This window comes from Polistes fuscatus, unplaced genomic scaffold (assembly GCF_010416935.1).
Source record: "Polistes fuscatus isolate 324 unplaced genomic scaffold, CU_Pfus_HIC Scaffold18, whole genome shotgun sequence".
NCBI lineage: Eukaryota > Metazoa > Arthropoda > Insecta > Hymenoptera > Vespidae > Polistes > Polistes fuscatus.
In genome coordinates this window covers 2,409,379-2,429,689 of record NW_025113086.1, presented here as the reverse complement: position 1 = coordinate 2,429,689, position 20,311 = coordinate 2,409,379, and the positions used below count along the sequence as shown (strand labels likewise).

Below are 20,311 nucleotides of genomic sequence, written 5' to 3'. Positions count from 1 at the left end.
AAATTTTTTCACAATCGTTTGATATAAAAATAATACTTTTCTCTTCAAGCACTTAATAATTAATAATAATTTTTTTGTTTATTTAACAATACACAGATAATTTTAATTGTCACACTATGACGTTTGTTACTCGATCACGCGATTGGCCAAGGAAATTATTTTTCAATGGTACGTTTAATTAAAATAACGAATGGTGTGTGTATGTTCTTTTTTATTTTAATATTAAATGAAACTTGCATGAAATCGTTTGATTTTATTTTATAGCCTTTCTTGGATCAATTTTGATATTATTTGTCGTGGAAAGTTTAGTGAAAGCTGACGAAGTTCCAGCATTTTTTTTAAAAATTGCTAAAAATATTCCACGAGTTGGACGAAGCGAAAAGTTTGATGATTTCTATTCAAAATCCACTGACAATAATCCTAGTTCAGGAAAATATCACGATAATTCGAAAGTACGTGTAATTATATCTTATTTCTTTTTTGACATCTTTATTATTAATTGTTATTTTATTGTTTAAACTTTTGTTTCGAAGTCATCGCAGTCTTGGCAATCGCATGAAAATTCGGAACACTTCGAGAAACCACTTAAAAGACGTTTGGATTATTCGCTGATGGATCGTAAGTTAATTGTTTTATTTAAATGCAACGATTGTATGTGTGTGTGTGTGTGTGTGTTGGTTTTAATTTTTTAATTTAAACTTCAGAATCTTATTCTTGGCAAAATTTTCCACTTGCCATCGAAGGGCCTAGGGAATTGTGGCGAACTTTAGCAGGATATTCGAAAGATCCATTGGAAGAGTAAGTTTTTAATTAATTATCAATTATAAATAATTGTTATTCAGAGATTATTCATATATTTTCAAATAAATTCGTTCAGTATTTTTTAAATACTTTTTTTAACGATCAAAATATAACAGCATGTCGAATGAAATTTGGGCGAGGAAGAAACGGACCGACGAAGAGGTTTCCGATTAGAAACAATTAGAAAGTTTAAAACAAATTTATATTTTTATTCGTAAAGAATGAAATAAGGTAAAATTATTATATAATTGTATTCTTTTTATTAAAATTGGTGCTTGGAAAATATTAAACGGTAGACAATACGCACACTTATGTATTCAATATTATTTAAATTAAACAATTCTCATGTATTTGTCAATATATTTTAGCAACAATAACTTTACTACTAAAACAAATTATAATAATTATCGTGATATTAATTTTAGAAGTAACGTAAACCCTATTACATTAATTTATTTTGTATAATTAATATTATTTGATCAAATTACAATCATAAATATCGCAACTTCATTTCGATTGGCACATATTTCAATATAAATGTGCATAATTATATAAAAAAAAAATGTTTATGTATTTAGGTGCATTTACTCAACAATGTTTGGCCTTTCCGGTTTTTAACAAATTATGTAAAATAATATTTCATTTCACGAGATATGTCTTTAGCCAACTATAAAATTGAACGACACTTATCTTTCTTTCTCTTTAATTTTACGTCAATTCGAACTGTCAAAGTGTCAAACTCAGTGTAGCTTCTTATTTGCATTGTGTATGTACGACGATGATGATGATGATGCAGGTGCAACGAGAGGTACACGAGTTTCCAACTACAATTCCTCGTAATTTGTTGTAATTCTCGTAATAATAATCGTTTGGTGAACAAGAGAAAAGAAAAAACGGTTTAAATAAGAAACAAGGGGAAGAAGAGGGGAGAAATAAAATGAAAAAAAAATAAAATGGAAGGGTTGCGGTTCGGTCACGCGATCTTTTGTTTGAAAAATTTATACAATATTCTTCGTAGAAAGATTCAAGAACATCTTTGTTATAATAATATTTCTTTTTGTTAATAATAATCTGATCGATATAGTGACGAGATAAATCTAAGAAAATAGAATAAATTAATGAATATATTTTTGGTTAGATTTTTCTATTTATTAGGAATATTATCATTGGAAATATTTGATTTGAATGTTAACAAAATATTATAACAAATATATTTATTTTTTAATTCAATTTTATTTGTTAATATCGTCTGAATTTTATTCTCAAATAATCAGTCGTTGTTATGAAAAAATAATTCATAAATCGTACGTGAATATATCTTGAAACTTTAGTAAGAGATTTTCGTTTTTACCGATCGAGTTAAAAACTAACCTCTTACTCGTCATAAAACGTTTGTGAAATCTATTTTATCGATAGAACGTAAGAACTGTTTTATCAATCGTGTAGTTTGTTCGAGTAAAGTATATAGAACTTCGAATTTACCGATGGTCAAAATTGTTTGAATAATTCGAAAGAATTCAAATAGATGGTGCTGAATGTTTCGACCCAGGAAAAAACTTGACGACTTCTTGTATAGATGACAACACTTGTAAATGATCCCAATCATCGACAACCCTCTAAAACAATAAATAGTCGTAATTAAAATAATACTTGTGTTTAAAATAATGCTTTGCGTTTAACTCGGTTGATAGTGTATAATTTTTATTCATTATATGATAAAAATAACTACGAAAGAATTGACTTTTTCTATTATAGTGATTTTACATTAAACAAATCGTTACTTTTCGTACTTTAGTCGTTAATCATTTATTTATCAAACAAAATACAATAATTTAAATCGTCCTAATTTATTTTATTAAATCGAATTAGAAATATGAATATTTTTTCCTTAGATTTATAATATTAAAATACTAAGAAATCATTTCTTTACAAGCTTTCACTCGTTTCATATTCACTTATCGAAATAAAATCCAATTAAAAGAACACGATCATGTACCTAGTTGATCCGACCATAAAACACCGTATAATTTAACCCGCAGTAACTTAAAAAAAAAAAAGAAAAAAAACAAAAAAATATCAAATCCTAAACGTTACAAGAGTTACCTTTAGAACAAACTTTCCAAATAATCATACGAAACAATGATCCCCGACGATCTTTCAATTATAACCCAAAAGAATTTGAATACTCAACTTTAGGAGAATCACGTTCGAGGAAATGTGTGTAAAGAAATTGACGAAAACATTAGGAATCCTTTACTTTTTAAGAAACCCTGTTTGCCCCATCATCATCATCATCATCATCATCATCATCCTTATCATCCTCATCATCATAATCATCATTATCATCATCATCCTCTTCTTCTTCTTCTCCTTCCTCCTATTTTTATTTTTTCATTAATATTTTTCCATCCAAACGTAGATAATTCACACTTGTTGGTTAAAAAAAAAAAAATAAGAAAAAAGAAAAAAGGATAAAGACGAACAACACGAAGGTATCACGTTTTCTCTCTGAAAGCAGCCTGAGGTTTCCGTGTACAACTTATGTTAGCCATATCATAGCCATAACACTATAAGACATGATTTTTCATAGCTGACTTTCCCCGTTCGTGTTGGAGAGTAGTACACACCATGGACGACGAGTATGGGACCGCGTTTCCGCGTAACTCAGCGACACGCGAGATCGGTATTTTCTATCTCACTTTATATTCTTCAAGAAAAGAGGAGATGCGGCTGTTGGCTGATCGGCCCTCTTCTTTTACTTCATTCCCCCCCTTTACACCTTACCCCTGTGTTGCTTCACCATACTTCAAGCCCCTTCCCTGCCTGTTCTTCTTCTTCTTCTTCTTGCCCCCTGCCCCCTGCCCCTGCTTCTTCCTTTCCACCAGCACCCCCGACCCTCCCCCTTTTTTTCCTATCTTTCTTTATCTCATTCTTTTTATCTTTTTCTCTGAACTCCGGAGAATCCGAGCAGGGGTTCGGACTCGCACGTAGCAATTTACGGAAACCGCACGTAACGCGCGTTCCATGCTGCCCCTGGAGGAGGAGGAGGAGGAGGAGGAGGTACTGTGATAGAAGGAGGTAAAAGAGGTATAGGGAGGTATAGGTGGTATTGGTGATGGAATAGAAGGAGGGGGAGGAAGAGGAGGAGGAAACACAGCAGGCACGAGCGTTTCCACGGAGTCTCTTGCGTAACGGATCGGTGTTAGATCGACGGTCAGAGGTAACTGTAGTTTTCGAATAAGAGGAAATTCCTTCTTCTTCTTCTTCTTCTTCTTCTACTTCTTGTTTCTAACCCCCTTACCTTTTTTTTTTTTTACATGTATATGTTTTTTGTAGATTTTTTTTTAGGTTAGGTATAGGTTAGAAATCACAAATCAAATACGGGATTTGTGGTGGGGGTTAGGTGACTCATTTAGATTTCTCGGATCGTTAATTGGATGCGTTAACTTAAATGAGTTTGAAAGGTTTCATTGTTAATTTAATGAATTTATTTGTTTGTAGGATAATTTTGATTGGCTTATACGTGTTAAGGGTGTTGATTTGAAAGTTCGGGTTCAACGATATTTTTGACAAGAAATTTTTGGGAAATATAATTATTAAATGGTTGTTGCCGATGTTGAAGAAGATTGATGAAAATTATGGATTAAATATTTATCGTTTAATTTTTGTTTATCTTTTTGCGAATTCATTATATCCAGCATGGAAATTTTATTTTGTTTTTTTTTAATAAACAATTGTTCGCATTTGTAAAAGATACTTTATTTGCTTAATTTAATGCATTCTAGCATGATGTTTTATTCATTTGTCGTAGTTACTCGAAAATCCTTTTTGCCCAAGTTAGGCAAATAAATATCTACTAATCGTTCTTTAGAATTTTTCTTAGAAATAGTAGTTGGTCGTAAATCCTAGGAAAGTAATTAATCGTACTATTGAAAAAACTTGGATATCGAAGTGAAACGTTCAGGTGAAGTAAATCGATAATTAAGGCAAGTTTTTGACGATTGGTAAAAAAAATGTTTCTTTTTCCATAGTACGTATACGCACGCGCGGTTGCATGGTGTATATGGGGTTTTTAGAAAAGAAATATACGCGGGTAAATACTAACTAACGTTCGTCGTAAATCGAAATACGTGTTAAGGGAAGAAGTAGCGAAGTTAAACGTTTACTTTAATTACTCAAGTTTTTGATCTTCAATAAAAAAAATTTGTATCTCAATCCCATATGTGTCTATCCGAGGAAAAGAGAGAGAGAGAGAGAAAGATTGCATAATCATGATTACATAATTTAAAACAAACTAAGTAACAAATAATATTAATAATAATAATAATAAATTAATTAAGTTTCTCTGCGCGTTACGTGTACCGTTTTTGCTACACGTGGAGAAAGAAAAGGTGTTTAAGAAAAACAAACGAATTTACTAATTTTACTTGATATATTTTATAATTATTAAAAATCAACTATGACAATATAATAATAATAAAATTGTTAAGTAAGATGTAGAGATAGGAAATATTTAACGTGAAAAATAAAGACAAACGTTTGCGGTAAATTGAAATGCGAGTTAGAAAGGAGAGGAGAAATAGAAAGAAGAAGAAGAAGAAGAAGAAGAAGAAGATGAGGAATAAAAAGGTAGAGAAAATAAAAAAAAAGTAAAAAAGATTGTCGGTAAAATTGCGAGATCCGGCAATGGTGATGGCGCGATGGCAATTTTCTTAAGAATACCTAAGAAAATAAAAGAAGTAGTCAACGAAATTAATCCTCCGTATAGTCTGCCAATTTTTCGCAACTTTCCGGTACACGTATGCGGACATCTATATGTAATGTGTATGTATGTGTTGTATATAAAACACATTATGGATCCTAGCGAGTCAAATCGAAGGGACGTTATGTGTAATATGGAATTTAAGTTTTGTTATTTTCCCTCTTTCCCTCTGTCCATCTTATTCTTGTTATTTTTTTTTCTCTTCTTTGTATTTCTTGGAAGATACGCGTGTATACAAATTTTCTCGGATAACGAGCTAGTCGTGTTCGTCATTTCTTCAGAAGGAAACGAGGCGTCTCACGTAATTCGACGATCGAGTTCGACCTTTGTTCTTTTTAAATAAAACCCTAGTATATTATAATATACTCGTTGCAACATCTACTTTGCACGCTCAACGCATTGAGACATTTTAATACAATCATATTATTATTATCGTACAAATATTAAGCGTGTGTAGTGGTGTTTATATAACAAAATATTATATAATTTTATGAACTAACAAATTGTATTTTATAAATACAAATTGAACAGAAACGGGACTTGAGAAAGAATTTTGTTCGATATAATATTGTTTATGGAAATATATTTGGCGAAGAAAAGTATGAGAACGGGAAAAATCTTCTAAGCGGAAGTTGAACAACGTACGTGTACTAGTACAGTCGTTTAATAACCCTGATTTGATGTTTATACAAACGGTCGTGAGAGGAGAGGGAAATTTCTAGCGACGCCGAGTCTGGGACGAGAGGGTGAACATTGGGATCGCAAGCAACGAGCGTACATAATCACGTAATGCGGTTATCATGCCAATTGCGTAAATATTTGAGCCAATTTGTGGCATGCAATAGGACTCGAGAAGTAGTGCCTCGAGTGGTGCCACCTATCTGTCAGCGCTTTTGCTACTGTTGCTTCCACTCTGCCATCATGAATAATCAACTATTTATTACCTTACAACTTCTTCGAGGTTTCATCTTTTCGATATTGTTCAAATAGAAATGATGATTTTTAAGTTAAGTTTTTGTTTGTTGATCTTCTAATTAAATGAGAAATGAATTAAAAACGAGATGTCACGGGGTATTAGATGTTTTACATTAAATGAATAATTTAAACCGGATCATAAAGTAAGGTTAGTTTATGTTTAAACGAATAAAAATGATAAGATTGAAGTTTAAGTTTAATTAACAATAATTAAATCCCACGAGAACGTATACAGAGTTGCAATTTAATTTCATTAATCGAAGTTAATAATTAAATAAAGTTTAAATAAAACAACGATCGCGATAAAAAATTAGAAATAAATGGGAAACGAAAAGATTTGTTTTCCGAATAAAGGGGCTAAATTTTACGATAGAAAAAGGATCGAGGGAAAAAAAAATGGAAAAAAGGGACATAGGGGAATAGGGTGAGAGAAACGGAGACAAGGAAATAAAAAGTATAAGACAAAAGAAATAAAAAAGAAAAGAAAAGGAAAGAAAAGAAAGAGAAGACGTAGGTAGTTCCTGGTAAGATGTTCAAAGGCGAGACTTTACCTTCCACTCGGATACCTTACGTCCCTTTCGGAGTCCGGTACGACTCGACTGTTCTTCGTGTGCCGCCTTCTCATCCCTGCAGGTAGGTTGGTAGAGAGTAAGGGGGCCAAAAGCACGGATCAATTAGGCGAATGCACGAGAGAACGTAGGACCTCGTAAAACCTGCGGGACCTGCGTTTCGACTTCTTTCGATCTACCGGAACAACCGGTGCTCTCCGTGTCGAGGACAAAACGAACTTGACGAGGGAACATAAAGCGGACATCGAGAGCACACGCATATACACAGATAAACATATTTTTAGTCACACACTCGCATACGGATGCTCTTGCATCCACGTCTTATATTTCTTTTTTCATTTTCATTTTGTTTTTATTTTATTTTTAATTATACTTCAGTTTACCTCGGTTAATCTTGTTGTTTAAATAAGAAACAAACGGAATGTTGCATTCTTAACGGGCGTGTGCTTTTCATTTCGATTTCGTTCGATTTGTTTCTTTTTTCTTTCGTTGGATCATGGGCTTGGGGGAGGGGGGAAAGAAAACAAGTAAACGTGTGCGCGGATATATTCTTGATAAAATTAATTATTCTAGTATCGTAACGTGTATCAAATGATTGATTGAACAAGAAATGTTTACTTTGTTAAATCATTCATCCGAGATTTTGTTCGGTAATTTTATTATACTAACTGACACGAGCCGTTTATTTTGAAATTAACCTAAATCTATTTTTCTTTTTTTATAACAGGTAACTAATTCCAGGTGGGGTAAACATTTTGCTACAGTTAACGACAAATGAATATTAAGCCAATTATAATTAATATGAAGAATAGAACACATAGAACAGATACTGAAATACTTTTCTTTTGTTTCAGGAATCCCGAAGAAAAAGATGAAGAAGGATAGAGGGGAAAGTATTCTTATGCACGTGACGAGACACGTCGTGAACATTTCTCGGTACAATATATTTAATCATTTCATCATAACGATATTATCATGAATATTCATGACAGATTAAACTACAACAAATACATTTCCATATTCAAATCTAATTAAATCCCAATTAAACTAAGAACACACAAACGGAACAAGGTGTAATTTTAAAAAAAAGTAAAACCAATTGAAATTATTTAAATAATATTACGTTTCAGGAGCATTCACGAAGAATGAGATAAAGGAAAAGCATTCGGGAGCGTGTGAAGAGATGCCAGAAGATACTCAAAGAAAAAAAGAGATAGATAGATAAAGGAATAAGAGTGAGAGAGAAATAAAAAGAAATAAAAGAGATAGGAAGGGGAGCAGAAAAAGTAGCAAGCAAGAAATCCGTGAGTAGGGGGGGCAAGTGGTAGTGGGAAGGGGGGGGAAGGGGTAAGGGAGAGCAAGAGGCGCCTTGTCATGCCGTGTAATGACGACGAGTCAGTGCGACGCCCTGTTGGAAGGTGCAGCAGCAGAAACTTGATGACGAGACGAGGAAGAGCAAAAAAAAATATACTAAAAAAAAGAGACAGTCAGACAGAATGAGAGAGAGAGAGAAAGAAAGAAAGAAAGGGAAAAAAAAAGGAAACTAACAAACGTCCTGCTTTATCTTCTCGCAAAACCGAATAAAGTTTTCTCTCTCGGGTAAAGGTGAGGAAGAGGGGGTTAAAGGAGAGGAGGAGAGGGGGCTGGGGAGATACGTTGCTACCGTCATTCGCGTATCCACTTCTTCTTCTTCTTCTTCTTCTTCTTCTTCTTCTTCTTCTTCCCTAACTTCTTAAGTTTCTTCTTTCTTTTTGATTTCATGTCCGCCATTATGGAACGACAGCCAAAACGATGCAACTGGTTGCGATTGATCGTCCCATGTAAAACATGAATGGATGGATGCTGATCTTGGAATGTATATGTGTTTGCGTGTACGTGTGTACGCGTGTGTGTATGTATGATTCTTTCTTCGAGACTTTCAGGAACGTACAATTATTTTTTAGGTTATGTTGGTAGTAGTAGCAGCAGCAGCAGGTATATCTTATTCTTTTTGGGGTTGTCTAGTTTTGATGTCATTAGACATGGTTCAGTGACAAGGATGAGAGAGTTTTTTTTCTTTTTTCTTTTTTTTTTCGATGGGATTTCATTCGGAGTCCATAAGATTTGTAATTTTCCATTTGACTATGGTTTATTATTTCTTTCGATTTTTGGTCGATCATTGTTAGAACGATGATTCAAATTGGAATATCGTTCGAAAACGAAAACTTAAAGAAACTTATTTGGACTTTTTATTGGTTTCTTCGAATAATTCAGGAAAATATTTTTTTTAGATTTGCGTTAACAAACATAATGTTTTTCTATTTTAATTTTATTCACGATCAATTGATTCAACATTGTTAACTGATTTAAATCAATCGGCATTAAGTTAAATGAAATAAATTTTTTGGAAGATTATGTTAAAATACCACGTGAAATGAATTATTCGATAATAAAATTTTCATGATTACATTTCAATGTTTAATGTTAACGAAAGGTGTTACTTAGAAAATAACTCGAGGATTGAATATAAGTTTAGTTTCTTTCATATAGTATCCATAATATATTTGATTATACAATTAAATTTCATTGGGTTATCAATTTGGGGTGTTTAACAGTCGACAGAAATGAGCTAATAATTCGAAAATAAATGGTTACGACCAATAAGAAGTAAAAATACAAATACGTGAATAGTTCGGTAGTCCCGAAACGAATTATTTTACAAAAAAAACCTCCCCCTGAAATGGGACTTCTCGTTTTAAGAAGAAGAAAATAAAAAAAAAAAGAAAAAAAGGAAAGAAACTCGTATCGTAATTTTCGATCGGATAGTAACGAGGCGTCAACTGGCACGTTTCCCCAGATATAAACATATTTAGTGAAAACATATCGTTTCAGTGAATTTACGCGGGACCCAAATCGATAAAAGTGGACATTAACGAGGCCATCGAATTACGTTTTCATAGCCGTGCCGAAAAGGAACACTATTGGGGTAAGAGTAGGAGTAGGAGAGGGGGGGAAGTAGGGCCCGTTCTGGGACTCAACCTTTTACCTTTCTTTTTCTTCCTTTTGCCTTGTTCACGTATTCCTTTAAAATCGAAAAGAAAATCAAGCGAAACAAATGTACAACAAATCTATCCTTGATCGTTGATTATTGGGGAAAGAAAAAACACGATTGAGATTAGAAACGTTGAAAACCCGTGGTAAATTAAACAACGTCGCATTTAACGGGAGATTAAAGAATGAAAGGAATGAATGAAGAAAAGAAAAAGAAGGAAAAAAAAAAAGGGCGAGTACCCCTAAATGTGACCGGTTCGATAAACAACACTCCCCCCCCCTCATTCTCCTCCACCTCTTGACCCCGGTCATCCCTGTGGTGAGAAAAAGAAAGAGGAACGAGAGACCAGGCGTTAAATGAAATTAGCGCGGCGTTTAGTCGAGTTAGACGGCCCGTTTAGGCGATCCTTTTTGGGGTTATAAATTATTCCGGAATGACTTGCAGCATGCTGAAGTGAAAGAGAAAAAGATATAGATATAGATATACGCTATCGCAAAAGAAAGAGAAAGAGAATGATGTTAGAAACTGTTAACTATCGCTAAAGTAATAAAATATACAATATTTGTATATTAAAACATTGTAACTGAAAATATATTTACCTTGAATAATATTTTATCATTTTTTGTTCAACGTTAAACAACTTCAATACACAAAACAGGGATAGTTTAAATTAATATCAGTATTTTTAATAGGAAATTATATTAAATATATTTGTATTATGCAACAATTATTAATTCTATTTTGGGTATGAAAAAAAAAGAAAAAAAAAACACGAATGAATGGGGGAAAAAAGAAAGTAGTATAATGGAACACAAAAGACTTTTGACTTCTCACAAGAAAATTAGGGATTATTAGTTGTAAGCATTATAACGAGTCAAGGTCTATAACGATGGCTTTGGGAAAGAAAAAGGGACGGGTATAAGGGACTACATGGAGGCGTGAAACATTGGCGCCTAGTGGCGCCAAGTGAAACTGGAAAAAAGGTCTTTGGATATTTCGTAAAGGGTAAAGTGAAACCGTGAAAACAGGCGGGAGGGGGGCGGGATAGAAGATTTAAAACTGACAAGTTTGGCGAGGGGTAGGGGGGGGAGCGAAGAAAATTCAATACTTCTCATAATTAATAAATATTTCACTAATATAATATTTCATTTAACAGGTCTTCTCGTGGCTCAAGTGGTAGAGCGTTCTTTCGGTATGCGAAAGATCCCGGGTTCGAATCCCGGGCCTCTCGATTTGTTAAACAATCTTGAAACTCGACTTTATTGGGAGAGTTTTCTTCGAACGAACAAATGCGTCAGGGTTGCGTCACTAAATAATATTTCATTTGAATGTATTCGTAATAACAAAAGATTATATTTTATGATATTAATTCATAGAATTATTTTAATTTATAATTATTTGTTTAAAACAAATATAATATCGATAATCGTAAAAAAAAACAGATCGAACAGTAAATACGATTGACAGTAAATGACAGAATAAAAAAGTATACAATAGGAATAAGTATGATTGTTAATAATGTAGGGTGTATATAGTATACATAAATAGGTGAACGTTGACGGGACTATTAATCTCTGACGAACAAGCGGAACTAAGGTGAAAATATAAGATAGAAGAAGCACGAAATATCGGCAAAGAGAGAAATAGAGTGAGAAAGGAAATAAAATAAAAAGTAAGTAAGAAAGAATGAAAGAAGAACAAGAACAAGAAGAAGAAGAAGAAGAGAAGGAAACCTCGGAAGCAATTATAAGCGAGTCCTTAAATACCTAACGCTAAGTCAGCCACGGGGTCTTTGTCTCGTGTACCTGTAGCCGACTTGTTTCACAAACGAGGCTAGAACGAACTACAAAGGTCGGCCGCCCCCATGTTGAACAGAGAAGAACACTATGCCGTTCTTCTAACCTTTCTATTTCTCTTTCTATTTGACTACTTCTTTCTTTTCTACTCCGTGTGAGGCATGGGACCACGGAGTTGTTAGTCGCCCGTGTGGCCCTTCAATCTTTCTTTCATTCTTTCTATTTCTTTCTCTCTCTCTCTCTCACTCTCTCTATCTCTCTCTTTCTCTTTCTGTTTCTCTCATTCATCAAGGAACTTCCTAAAAACCCATCGACAAAAAAAATATAGTAAGAGAGATAATAGTAATAAGACACTACCTTTTCTTTTTTTCTTTCTTTCTTTTTTTTTCATTCCAATCAAATATTTACACTCTTATTATTGACTCTTAACAGATCAGATCTTCATTCATTCCTAAGTTCGTTGTTTTATCTTCTTACTACATCGATTATACAATCCTTAACACGTTCCCTGACGTGAATATGGTTATGGTATTAGAGTTTTAGAATCAATTATTATTTCTGTTATGTTAAGTTGAATTTTTTGTAATTATTATGCATTTCAGAGAGTAATGACTAACTCTGATTTATTAGACTGTCTACTTTTTAATGTTCAATTAAATGTTTACTGTTCGCTAATGTGTCGAAACAGTTGACTCACCGGTTGGTAATTTATTACACGGATTTCGATTTGGTCAAACGCGTCATGTTGTTTAATATTAAATTCATGTTACCATGAATGAATGAGTGAAATTGGAGATTGTCAAGATTCACATGGTCACTTGGTACACGTGAAAAATATTAATATAAAAAAATAAACTCAAATATTCGATCTTTCATCGACATATTTGATACGCGTGAATCTTGACATTCTCCAATACATTAATCATAGTTAATGATAATTATATCATAAGATTTTCGAACAATTGATTGAAAAGAATAATTTCTCTAGGATTAGGACAATTGTATTTCTCATAATGTTTCATAACAAAACTATATTATCACAAATCACAGAAAAAAAAAAAAAACAAAATGTAAAATATTTTATAACCCATTTGAGATCTGAACCGTTCTCATTATAATTCATTTTTATTGAAACCGAAAAAATTTCTAGAGAAATCATTGAATAGTAATAGTAATAGTACTTTTGACTCGGAGAACTTTATTCTAATCGTTTGAAAATAGAAGAAGAAGAGAAGAAAAGAAGAGAAGAGAAAAAAAATAGATGAGATGAGAGAGTATTCTCTTCAGCAATGATGTTTCCGTGCAAATCTTTAAACCGCCTTGGGGTGATCGCGTGATATCCTCTTGGCTGGTGGATCCTAGCTGAAGAGCTAGTCAACCCCCTTGGGAGAAGTGTTCTTGTTTTTTTCTTGTTCCTTATTTTTTGTATTTTTCAGAAAGAAAGATAGAAAGAAAGAAAGAAAGGGGAATAGAAGAAGAAGAAGGAAGGAAGGAGAGGAGAGGAGAGGAGGAATAGAAGGAGGTGGAGAAGGAGGAGGAGGAGGAGAAAGAGGAGGATGCCTGAGGATGCACGACCAGGTCCGACCTATCCTGAAATCCAGGACACGCGAGCCTCGCGGGAAATTCCTAACTTCTATATAACCGAGCAAGCAGCACCTCTTCGTCTGTTCTTGGTAAAACACCAACGACCGGGTAGCCTCGAGCGTTTAGTATCTTCCTCTCGTGCCGAGTCTGCGCGCTTATACATCGCGAATCTCCACCTCCTTCTTCTCTTCCTCCTCCTCCTCCTCCTCCTCCTCCTCCTCGTGCTTCTCCTATTCCTCCTTCTTATTCTCCTCCTCCTACTTCGTGTTCTTCTTTTTCTTATTTTTCTTCTTCTGCTTCTTCTTGTTGTTTTCTTTCTTTCTTTCTTGGTTCTTCTTAAGCCTTTTGTCGAAACGGCCTCTGTCCTTCGAACTGTCAATGATTTACGCTTTCCTTCAACCAAGAAGGGCAACCTCGGGAATGGAGATAAGTGATTGGGTTGATCATAGGAATAAGAAAATCAAATGGTATATGTTTCATTGATATGGTTTTTAATAATAATAATATAAATAATGATTAAATGTTATCAAGAATTTGGGATTTGTTAATGGAATAATTGTATTAATTATATCAATGATCATTACAATGAGAAATAATGATTTGTATTAGTATAAATGTAAGAAAATATTTGGGTGTGTTAAAACAGGATAACTACTTGAACGTATTTAAGTAGAAACAATTTGGTAAAAGAATTAGAATAGTTTTGGTTGAATGGTATAGAATGGGATTAGAATTAGAGTCGAAAGGATTTCTAGGAAATAATAGAAGATTTCTTTGGGAGAGAGTAAAAGAAAATAAAGAAGGAAAAAGAATAGGGAAAAAAAGACAGTAAGATGTCGGAGGTTTGGGAGGAAAAGAGTTGGTAGGAAGGGAGTTCCTTCGGGCACGGTCGAGGGCTCTTGAAAGAGGTCCAACGAAAGAGGGAAGAAGAAGTAGTAGAAGAAGAAGAAGAAGAGGAAGAAGAAGAAGAAGAAGAAGGAGAAGAAGAAGAGGAAGAAGAAGAAGAAGAGGTTGCAGGGCTAGCGGAGGCACTGGCGCCGCACGCGGCAGCCTCAAAGGGATCCTCCGCACGCCCATCTGTCTCCGCCCCGCCCCCATTCCCGCGCACCATATACATCATGTACGAGTACGACGTTTCAACCGACCACCGGGACCAACATCGCGTCAGCTTCAGCGTCAGCTAGCGTCAGCTTCAGCGTCAGCTTCAGCGTCAGCTCAGCGTTAGCTTCAGCGTTAGCTTCGGAGTGTCAGAACTCGCATGAAGGTAAAGTCGCGTCACCATTCCATGGCACACCTCACTCCCCCTCGAGGGTTCAATTTTTGTCCTTAGGTGAATACCATATAAAGTGAGCCTCGTTCCACTTTTCCGAACGGCTACCAGTTTCGTCCGATCGTGTCTCAACCTTCGTGAGATTTTCAAATAAGGTATTAGCCTGATTTACCACCAAGTGACATGACAGCTTCAACGACTATTCGATTCAATTCGAATTCTGGGATAGCAATGTCCCACCTCTCTCTCTCTCTTTTTAACCAATGTTGGTAAGACTACATGTCTCTTCTTGTTCGTGGATTTGTTACTTCTCTAGTAGGGTTTCTTTTTATCTTCTTTTTTTGTATTATTGTTCTACTTGAGGGGTTATCGTTTGATAGAGAAATTCTATTCTACGAGACTATTTTGGTCTCTCGGAGTGTTTTGTTTTTGCTTATTTTGTTTGCTTTTTATTGGGGGTGGGGGTACCACATCGTTACCGTATAATTAATAGACTTTTAAATGGGCTATCATGGGATAACGTCACGACCATGCGAGAAAAGGATCATCCATTCTCTCTCTTTCTCTCTCTCTCTCTCTCTCTCTTTCTTTCTCTCTTGACTATGGTAAGAGAAGCGTGCAAGAGAAATTTTGCAATATCACGCTGCAACGGTCGATCAAGTGTGCCGTCACGAAGGACCTGACTTTTCGGTCGTCACGATAGCCAAGGCTTTACAGCTTACTTAGCAGTAAGAGCGAACGGCGTTTAGTATCTTGACTAATGAACCTGCGGGATCCTGCGAGCACCCGCCAGGTTACTTGGGTTTCGTTTTAAACTCCCGTGGAAAGGGTCAACCAGAGAGAGCTGAGGAAGATGGATGCAGTGATGCTTGCTTGCTTGCTTGCTTGCTTGCTTACTTGAACTACAGTGTTGCCAGTTTCGATCTTGGTTCTCATCAATACAAAAAAACAAGAAACACACTAAAAGAATATCTTTTACGAATAATCTTTAAGAAAACCAACCAGCAAATCAAGATAATTAGTCGAATACTCGGAGAAATGAAATTACGTATCACCAAATAATTTTTATTATCACCGTGTTGTTAAGTTCCGAGTCATGAGATTGATAATAAAATAAAGCAAAAAAAAGGGGTCAAGAAAAAAAGGTACATTTAGGTATCTTTCGTCATGTTATTTGATTGATTGGACAGTAACTAATGAGCGGAGGGAACTAATTGCTCTTGGTAAAAATTAGCTGGCAAAAACAAGGCTAAGCATACATAACGCCACTGACCCGTGACTTCCCTTAGTAAAGATCACAAGACTACTTAAGCCGCTTCCTGACCACGACCTTCCGGTTCGACCTTCCCGATATATCCCGTTAATTATTTCGAGACCCACTCTCTTTCTCTATCTCTTTCTCTCTCATCATCATCATCATTATCATCATCATCATCATCGTCGTTTACGTTTCCGTTTCTACCGACTAATCTTTTTTCTTTGTCCCCTTCCCCATTCTCGGATGCACCTTTCCTCAAATCCCATTCATAGAATTTCAGGATTTCTAATAGGATTATAATATAGGAAAAATAATTCAAAAGTTAAAAGCCAATTCTTTGACAACAAATTCAACGCTTAAAGTATAAAATGGAAAAGTAATTTTTTGATTGGTTCGAGTAATAAATTTGGAGACCGAAAAGGGTTCGAAAGCAAGAAGGTTTCTCGAAATCTTAAAAATCCCTTCTGGGCATAGACTGGAAAGAAATAGAGAATACAAGGGGGGAGGATCAATTATGTTGCCTGTTGGGTTTTTAAATTCGTGTCGATTCTGGTTAGGAACAAAACCTTTTTTCCCTCTTTCTCCGATACACCCTCACCTCCCTCATGCTCCTCATCCTCCTCCTTCTCCTCCTTTTTCAAGACTCTTGATCTTTGTCTTCTTTCCCTTGTCTCTTACAACACGAGCTTTTGAAAGACAAAGATGGTGATAGAACAGAAAGAGAAAGAAGTAGTACTCGAGTTCTCCGAGAGAACACCGATCGATAAAACGTATCTGAAATAGGCTTCTGCGTTCGAGACAAAGGATAGCGAATAGGAACTCTGATTGTGGCTTTAAATCTTTGCAAATGTCATTCTCGTAGTTGTCCAACTATCAGTAAATTCATAAATTTGCATTTAGGCATATCAAAGTATTAAAAAATTGTACATCGATATCAATAATCCCTAACAATGATCTAAAAATCAATAAAATAACAACTATAAACTAAACATATAAATGAAAATAATTCGAATGTATAAAAACAATCTTTAAGAAGTTTCGAAAATGTAAGATTTAGATTTACAATGAAACATCGATCACGTTTATAGCACCCAAAGTAATTTATCTCTTTCCGATTCGGTTGGTATTCGTCTATCACGTTAGTTCCTTGTCTAGCATTGACCAATAGCGTGACAGCCTTGGGCTGGCTAGGCAGATGCATGGCAACGAGTTGACATCGAACGCTGCGGGCTAGCAAGCTAGCAAGCAAGCTAGCAAAGAAAAAGAACAGTTTGAACACGCAAGGGAAGAACCGAACAACCGAACAAGCTAGCGAACAAGCAAGCAAGCAAGCAAGCGTACAAACCACCCTACATTTTTTGGAAAAGGGAACGCCATAACCTCGAGCAGAGCACGCTCGTTTCGTTTTCGTCTTTCATTGTCGTTGTAAATGTATCTGTCGAAGTATTATAAAAGTATAGTAGTTGGGGGGTAGGGAGTCCCTAACACAACCGACTACGACACATAGAATAGTAATGAAGGATAGAGATACAAGGCGGGTCTTATGGTGTGTGCATGGAGAGGGGAAAGCAAGCGTCGGTGTCGAGTCTCGACGGTGCTGAGCGTCGTCACGCGAGAACACAGCCAGCTGACGTCCTTTTCTTTTCTCTTTCTTTCTTTATTTCTTTATTTCTTTCTATCATTCTTTCTCTTTTTCCCACCCACGCTATTCATGACTCTCCCGAACCCCCTTACCGACCTAACCCCTCGTCTGCTTCCACCAACCACCTCACCAACTTCTTTTTTTATTCTTCTTCTCTTTTGTTCCTAGCTACCAAAGCACCTTTCTTCTTCTTCTTCTTCTTCTTGTTCTTCTTGCGAATAACTTGGAAGCAAGTAAGAACTAGCAGAAACTCTTCTTTCCACCCACCCACGGGTGGAAACCGTGTGAATTCTGAGTTCCCTTTATCAACAGGCCGTCAGGACGCTTGGAGAACTCCAGGTGTTCGCCTTTTGCATTCGTAATATATCCTGCGTGCTTAGGAGGATGGAAGAGAGAGAGACATTGTGTTAAAAGGAAAAGGATTTTTTTGTTTCTTTCTATCTTTATTTTTCTTCTTTTTCTATTTTTATATAAAAATATAAAATTAACGAGAACAAGAACATTTCTTTCCTATATTCTTTGACATTTTTAATTTTTAATGTATTCTATTAATTGGAAAATCTTAATTTAGGATAATTAGTTGAGAATCTAAAGGATCTCAAGGTGTAATTGGCATATATAGCATTACGGTAAGGGTAGTTTCAAAGTGTCACTCATCTTCTCTTATGTTCCTCCCCTACAATTATAGACGACCGTTTTCCATTTTCTCCCCCCTTTGGTTGTTCTACTTTAACATCCCAACTCGTTCTAGACTGACTTTTCTAACACGTCTATCTACGAGGGGGAGAGAAAAGTCACTTTTATGTTAGTCAACCTACCACCTGAATGAACGGATGAGAATTAAATGAAACCAAGTTGTAGTAAGGAATAGTGTTAGAACTTGAAAATAATGTATATCTGTTAAATTGAATAATACTGATCATAATTTTAACATAGTTGCTGTAATCCTCAATAAAATTATTCTAAAATACTGTCCTATTTTTTCCAGTATTATATTCCAATTATTCATTTTTACAAGTACACAGTATCTTTCGAGTTACTATGTTGTTTTCTTTTTAAGTAATTCAAGCTTTTCCTGATTTCTGTTAGGTAGGTTAGAACTAATTGGTTCTCGGATATCTGTTTTATAATAAATAATATAATTAATAATAATTGACTAATAAAGTTAACTGTTCAAGGATCATTTAAAGTATCCCCGAACGGATTAACATTTGGAAAAAAATATTAAGGGGTAATAAAATGTATAGGGTGACTCTATCTAAGTCTAATCCTGATGCTAAATATAGTAAACGTTTTTCGGAACGTGAAAGAAGAGAAAGAAAGAGAAAGAACGATAATGTTACGTAGAAGACGGTCAAACACAATGTTTGCGGGCAACGCCTACCCATACTCATCCCAGTTTTACTGCCCGGCAGTAAAGTACGAAAATTATGATCCGAGCTTGTCACTGCTCCAGGCACTGAGAAATTCTTCGACCTGAACGTTCCGTCTCTTTCTTTCCTTCTTTCTTCTTAGTCCACTTATACCTACACAAATATAACAAATACATACGTACCTCATATACCCAAGGATTGGTATGAAAACTGGGAAAGAAATTGGGCTGGGGATTATTTCGCTAATTTTCTTCCTTCCGTTCTATAACGGCGGGGGGGACGGGGTTGTAACTTTTTATTCGTATTTATTCACGGACTGATTATTTTCCGAAAGAATTGGAAAGTTTGATAGGATATTAAATCGTTTTCTTATTCCATTTTTTTTTTTTGATAACGTACAATTTAATCCATTTAACAATTAATTAAAGATTCTAAAATATTTTACTACTACTACTGTAGTCAAATATTTGTTTTTCTTCGTTTGATTTTATAAAAGAAATAATAAATAGGATTGGAGATGAAAAGTTTTCTTTCCCAATCGTTTCTCAAAGTGAAACACAGTTAACAGCCAACGGTAACGGCAACAGCAACAGCAACAGCAACAGTAACAGCAACAGCAGCAGCAGCAGGAAACTCGGAATGGAATAAATGCGAAATCCGCGCGAAATTGCACTAAGGAGAGAAAGTTTCTCTTCTCGTGTCGGTGTGATCAAATTGCCAGTTCGCGGTTTAAATTGCATGCGTTTCTACGTGTCATTCGGATTCGAAGGAAATGTCACACACTCTAGGAAGAAGAAGAATAAGAATAATAAGAAGAAGGGAAGATGAGTGTCTTTTCAAACGACGTGTCTTACTAATCGTTCTCACAATTTATTAATAGTTACCTATCCGAAGATATTCTCTTTAGATTTCGAATTTGATTGACAAGAAGATACCATTTCTATCGAGGAATGATGACAAATTATCAAGTTTTTCATCTGACGATAAATAATTTGCTATTGCAAACATAAAGAGAAAGTTTTTTAAGAAAACAAAATTTCTAAGTTCTTTGATACACGTTTGAATCAGTACGTACTAACATATAAGTTAATTTTTTAAAGGTACATATATCAGGTGATTTTTAAAACGAGGACCTATCGGCTTTAGGAAATTTCTCATTCTCTCTTTCTCATTCTATATAGGTATCGCGAACGAGTAACGGCAGTACGAGTAACACACCGAGTCAGGGTCCTCCCGCTGCCTAATTGAAT

General features: G+C 35.0%; 1 protein-coding gene and 1 long non-coding RNA gene across 2 annotated transcripts; both read left to right on the top strand.

The window, feature by feature from the left end:
- The first annotated feature begins 116 nt into the window (after positions 1-116).
- Positions 117-8,363, top strand: LOC122515595. The gene is made up of 6 exons (XM_043632994.1): positions 117-168; positions 265-452; positions 534-618; positions 705-798; positions 7,962-8,043; positions 8,238-8,363. The coding sequence occupies exons 1-5, from the start codon at positions 117-119 to the stop codon at positions 7,990-7,992; spliced, it is 450 nt and encodes a 149-aa protein (XP_043488929.1). The 3' UTR covers positions 7,993-8,043; positions 8,238-8,363.
- Positions 8,364-8,421: 58 nt separating this feature from the next.
- LOC122515512 lies at positions 8,422-10,636 on the top strand. Its single transcript, XR_006303289.1, has 2 exons — positions 8,422-8,712; positions 8,891-10,636. It is a non-coding gene; the product is annotated as an uncharacterized LOC122515512 (long non-coding RNA).
- The last annotated feature ends 9,675 nt before the right edge of the window (positions 10,637-20,311 follow it).

Excerpts from the sequence above, each read along its gene's own strand:
- LOC122515595 (XM_043632994.1), top strand. The coding sequence starts at position 117 with ATGACGTTTGTTACTCGATCACGCGATTGGCCAAGGAAATTATTTTTC. Across the intron at positions 453-533 it reads AATATCACGATAATTCGAAA|TCATCGCAGTCTTGGCAATC; the intron begins GTACGTGTAATT and ends TTTGTTTCGAAG. Across the intron at positions 799-7,961 it reads TCGAAAGATCCATTGGAAGA|GAATCCCGAAGAAAAAGATG; the intron begins GTAAGTTTTTAA and ends CTTTTGTTTCAG.